Raw genomic sequence first — 6,000 nt, 5'->3', positions numbered from 1 at the left:
GAACGACCTGTCCACTGCTCTCTCCTCCTTATGCGGAGACTGCACAGTCGTCTTACAGTGGATTCCCTCCCACTGTGGGATTTTTGGCAACGAAGCCGCAGACACTCTTGCCAAGGAAGGATCCAAAAAAGAGCAGCAAGACAGGTCCACCACCTACAGCGAAGTCAAATCCATCATAAAGGCCAAACAGCACAACAAGTGGCTGCAGCAGCACCCACGTTTCAACCGAAACGACCCATACTACCTGCTTACAAGAGCTGAGCAGGTCATTATTTTCAGGCTGAGGACAGGCCACAACCGTCTCAATTACCACCTTTACACCAAGCTCCGAATCGGCCAGACAGACCAGTGCCCGTGCCAGACAGGCAGTCAGACAACAGAACATCTACTGCAAGAATGTCCTAGGCACGAAGAACTCAGGCACCGCATTTGGACTGACGAGACGCCAGTATTGAGGAAGCTACACGGCAGCCTGGAGGACCTGCGGCGCACAGCATCATTTGTGCAGGAGGCAGGCGTGTCCATTTGAGTGAACGACGAAGAAGAAGAAGAAGAAAATCAGCTTTCCACAGTTTGCAAGGATGATGACTTGATAAGAACTTCAATGCAGCTTTACCTAGCATGCATGGGTAACAGCAAAGACCATCATAGGTCATCATCTGTGTTTTTAAAGTAGATGAACACCTAAAAGCAACTTTATACACTATGCACTTGACACATCACTGTAGATTAGCATGTACATTTTCTAAGCAGGTGAGGACTTAAAAGCAGCTTTAGACACATCAGACTAGTGTGGTTAGAATCACCATGACTCATCTTGTGTCTTTTGAAAGTAGATAGCTGTCTAAAAGAAGCCTTACATACACTGCACGGGTAAGATTCAACATAATTTTGAATTAGATTGTGTCTTTTCAAACCAATTAAAGAAGTTAAAAGCAGATTAACACACACTTCAACAGTATGATTTGTTATTTCTATGGACCTGCATATGCTGTTTCAAATGAAATAAACTTCTGAAAGCAATGTTACACACACTGCACTTGTGAGGCTTATCACTGTGATCCTCTCCTGCTGTTTCCAAGCATTTAATTTTTTGAAGGCAGCTTTACATTTGTTGCACTGGTAAGGCTTCTTGTTACTGTGGATTTGCCTATGTTGTTTCATATAGGATAATGTTTCAAATACAGCTTTACATACACTGCGCTGCTAAGGCTTCTCATCCCTGTGAACCTGTATGGGTCTTTTCAAATGGGATAATCTTTTAAATGCAGCTTTACATACACTGCACTGGTGAGGCCTCTAATTTCTGTGAACCTGCGTATGTCGTTTCAAATCGGATAATCTTTTAAATGCAGCTTTACATACACTGCACTGGTGAGGCCTCTTATCCCTGTGAACCATCATGTGCTCTTTTAAAACATATGATCTTTTAAATGCAGCTTTACATACACTGCACTGATGAGGCCTCTTATCCCTGTGAACCTGCATATGTCGTTTCAAATCGGATAATCTTTTAAATGCAGCTTTACATACACTGCACTGATGAGGCCTCTTATCCCTGTGAACCTGCATATGTACTTTCAAATCAGATAATCTTTTAAATGCAGCTTTACATACACTGCACTGGTGAGGCCTGTCATCCCTGTGACCCTGCATATGTCCTTTCAAATCGTATAATCTTTTAAATGCAGCTTTACATATACTGCACTGGTGAGGCCTCTCATCCCTGTGAACCTGCATATGTCCTTTCAAATCGGATAATCGTTTAAATGCAGCTTTACATGCACAGCACTGGTGAGGCCTCTCATCCCTGTGAACCTGCATATGTCCTTTCAAATCAGATAGTCTTTTAAATGCAGCTTTACATGCACTGCACTGGTGAGTCCTCTCATCCCTGTGAACCTCCATGTGCTCTTTTAAAACATCTGATCTTTTAAATGCAGCTTTACATACACTGCACTGGTGAGGCCTCTCATCCCTGTGAACCTGCTTATGTCGTTTCAAATCGGGTAATCTTTTAAATGCAGCTTTACATACACTGCACTGGTGTGGCCTCTCATCCCTGTGAACCTGCATATGTCCTTTCAAATTGCATAATCTTTTAAATGCAGCTTTACACACACTGCACTGGTGTGGCCTCTCATCCCTGTGAACCTGCATATGTCCTTTCAAATTGCATAATCTTTTAAATGCAGCTTTACACACACTGCACTGGTGAGGCTTCTCATCCCTGTGAACCTGCTTATGTCGTTTCAAATGGGATAATCTTTTAAATGCAGCTTTACATCCTCTGCACTTGTGAGGTTTACCAGTGTGGTCCGACATGTGTTTTTTGTGCAAGGATGGAAAATGAAATGAAGAAATACACACTTTGCACTTCTCAGATTCAATATCACTACTAGGGTGCTGTTTTTCTGACTCAGTACTAAAGCTTGCTTCTGTCACATTTACATTTCTCTCATGCTGAGGTCTTTCAGTCACAATATCCATCACCTGTGTATTTTTACATCCAGCAACATCCATATCTTGAAGTTCAGGTGATGATATACATGCTAAAATATCTTTATTTTTACTGCAATTCCACTCCACCTCCTGTGGTACACTCTGTGCATTCAAGTGCTCCATTATTGTGGACTGAGTGTGTGATTTTGTCTGCTCTGACTTTACTGCAGAACCAACGCCTTGACCAGAGGGAGCTTCATGCTTGACCTCAGAAGTGACTGGTCTTTTTGCATACTGTGTCTTCACTTCATAAGTATCGCCTTGGCAGTTCCAATAAAATTCATTATCACTATCAAGTTGAGAAATTACATCTTGACCAGGCCATGATCTCTCAGTCTTTACTATATGATTATGCTCAGTCATACGTGGCCATTCCATCTTCACAATGTGACTGTCTTGCTGTTCAATTTTAATGAAGGAAGTGGAATCTTGAGAATTCATCTCCACTTTCGGAACATTCTCACACCTCCAGTTTGTCTGTGCAGCTGGATCAATTTTTATAAAATGGAGTTCTCGGGCAAAGACACTGTCATGCTCCATGCAATCATTCTGTAAACATTTTGTCTCATAATAATCAGAGCAAAATGAACTTTCTGCTTTAGGTATTACATTATTGCTTAAGTCTTCTTGTGCCTCACCCATATATTTCGTTTCAGTCTTTATGAGTGTACATGGGACCTCCATCTCGCTCTTCATGGCAAACATATCTTTGTGCTCTCCAAAAATTACTGATTGTATTTATTGTCTTTTGGGTAAAAGTACTTTTACACTTACTGTTGACTAACTTTCCATGAAGCTCAAGATCTCAGCTTCATCAACTCTATTCTTTTTAGTGACAATAGAAGACCTCCTGAGTCTGTTGTAATCTTATCAGACCTGAAACATGACAATTGTAATGATTCAGTTGTCATGGAAGTTATAAGCAAACATTTAAAAGCAACGGAGATTTCACTTAGCCGCTCTCTCTATTCAATGAAAGAGAAAAGCTTTTACTACTGCGGCTTTCTTTAAACACGTAGGTTCTTACTCAGTAGGAAATTCTTTAAAATTACTGAATTTTACGCTTTTTGTTTTTTAATCTAAGATTATGTGGTACTGGCTATATTGAATAAAACCGTCGCCATCTTTAGTGGGTCGGACAAACTGCTGAAAATCAAGTCATTTAACGTCTCAGAACAGAAACAAGGAAGTAAAATAAATAAATCATGTCTGTCCGTGCTCAGAATTAGAGGAATGAGGCATACCGTGTATGTGGAACTTGTGGCCGTAGAAGTGTACGTAGTCACACCATGAAACCATGAGTCTAGAGTCTCGAGTCTAGAAGTTTGAAATCAGCAACTCCGTATTTTCTTTTTACGAGAGTTGCCGCCCATGTGTTGAAATTTGTATAGAGAGCCGCCAGGATGCGTATCACGTGGTACACAATTTAATGGCTGTTGCTCATGCAGGTGGAGGACAAAGAAGTCTCCACGCCATTGTCCGAAGTATTAGAAATAGAACTCTATTTTCCCGACAGTTTGGACAAGAAAATAACTTCGCCTGCACCACAACAATCAGTGTCGTATACGAAGCCAAAATTAAATGCGATCGACATTGCTGGCCTATACGAACTGCCGAAGCGCAAAGCAAATCAAAATCAAATCAAAACAGACTTTATTGTCTGTCGAGGAGACCCAAGACAGAAATATGTTTCTTTTGTTCACAAGGGCAGGCATACATACTCATACAGACATTTAACACACAGTTAGGAGTAAAGATACATTATCATGGCAGTTTGGATCTCCGTCAAATATGGCCAATGAAATTTCAATACTTTATATGTCTTGTATATATAATGCGTTGGCATTGCAGACTGCAACGAAATGTGTCTCAACTGCAGTTTCTTCATCCTCCTAGTACTTTGTCAGCTGATACTACTATCTGTTCATTCACCTGTAGGCAAACAACATAACAAATTGTCATCATCTATGTCATCTATTGGCCTGTGACAGAAATCCCTGCATTTTATTAATTATTTAGATTGAGCACCTTTTCTTTATTCGACCATGCGATGTTCTGATATCTTGATATTTGGGTGATGATGATGAAATATATTCATTTTTGTACTCTAGGAATTTCATTTTTCTGTCTGCCTTTAAGTTCCAAGCTTTTTTGAGTTCACTGTATGCTTCTGTGTCAGTCTTTATTATGTGGCAAAGCTTGTTCCCGCACAGCCATTCTGTCTTTACTGGGTGAAGACAATGTTTCTCAGTTTTAACATGCTGGGAGCAGTGGAACAGAGATGGGCATCCCAACTGGCACAGTTTGACATGAATGTTGTGTATCGACCAGGCAGTCAGTGATGAGCCAGGGTCACAACCTTTAAAAATTGTTATCGTCGGAAAACAGATTAAGGCGATATATTGTATACAGTTTAGTTAATATGTATCTGTTTTAAATAACAGACACATGAGTGTAAAGCAGGGGTGGGCAATTAATTTTCCCAAGGGGCCGCATGAGAAATTGGGATGTTTTTGAGGGCCGGACTAATATAGTTAACTCAGTTTCACGCAATACTGTATATATAGTATATAAACTGGCGGGCGGGCCAGCGGGCGGGCCGGTCAAAGACAGGAGGCAGGCCGGATGCGGCCCGCGGGCCGGCCCTTGCCCAGGTGTGTCCTAATCCATCTCGTGTCTACCTCCTCTCCCCTACCTCTACCCTACCACACCCACACATTTACTTCAAACTTTCTGTTTCCCCCATACCTCCACCTCCCTATAACTCTTTCTCTCTTTCCTTCCCAATTATCAGTTTTCTTTATGGTCTCAGTTCCCTCGCTATCTCCACCCGTATCTTTCTCATTTCCACGTTCGTGGTCTCGCTTCCTGTTTATTTCAGCCAGACCCACTGGATGAATTACCTAATAAATTCAAGAATCGACAGACAAATGCAATTTATCAATAGGATATCTATTCTCATAGCTTCAGTTCTAGCTCTTGTGTATCTCATAATGATGCTCTGCTGCCAATAAAGATCTTAAATATCACAGGTATACTGGAATCTTCTATCCAGGGTTGCTGTTTCCCATAAAAAGATCACGGAGAGAACAAAATCCTTCTCCTCTCCCTTCTCCTAGTCTCATCTTTAATGATGATGACGACGACGACGACGACGACGACGATGATGATTTTTATCTGTTTTGGTCTGTGTTATACGAATTTTGTGTTTTTCTTTCCCTATTTGTTTTTCTTTTGTAAAGCGCTGTTTTCGTAAAGGAAATGTGCTAGATAATTATTAATCACAAAGACACTTAAAATGTATTGTCGTTAGACAAAGAAAACAATAAAAATAACGAGTGTCACAAGTGAAGTGTGAAGAAAGTGAATGAATGGAGCTCACGACCACTTGAACTCTGCCGCGGTGTGTAGGTATTGATGAACCAATGTGCCATTGTCTCCCAGCAAATACTGCAAACATTGTACTCATGTTGGATTGTTTCATCCTTGCTTCATTGA

General features: G+C 41.0%; 1 protein-coding gene across 1 annotated transcript; it reads right to left on the bottom strand.

Annotated features, from left to right (window-relative positions):
* Positions 1-1,257: 1,257 nt before the first annotated feature.
* LOC112563936 (zinc finger protein 391-like) lies at positions 1,258-4,102 on the bottom strand. Its single transcript, XM_025238410.1, has 4 exons — positions 3,747-4,102; positions 2,371-3,378; positions 1,939-2,070; positions 1,258-1,851 (listed from the first exon to the last, which is right to left on the bottom strand). Exons 2-4 carry the CDS (start codon positions 3,205-3,207, stop codon positions 1,300-1,302), a joined length of 1,521 nt encoding a protein of 506 aa, XP_025094195.1. The 5' UTR covers positions 3,208-3,378; positions 3,747-4,102; the 3' UTR covers positions 1,258-1,299.
* Positions 4,103-6,000: the final 1,898 nt, after the last annotated feature.

The sequence above is a fragment of the Pomacea canaliculata genome, linkage group LG5, assembly GCF_003073045.1.
Source record: "Pomacea canaliculata isolate SZHN2017 linkage group LG5, ASM307304v1, whole genome shotgun sequence".
In the NCBI taxonomy this organism is placed as follows: domain Eukaryota; kingdom Metazoa; phylum Mollusca; class Gastropoda; order Architaenioglossa; family Ampullariidae; genus Pomacea; species Pomacea canaliculata.
The sequence above is the reverse complement of the archived record's forward strand: the minus strand, read 5'-3'. Positions and strand labels throughout refer to the sequence as shown.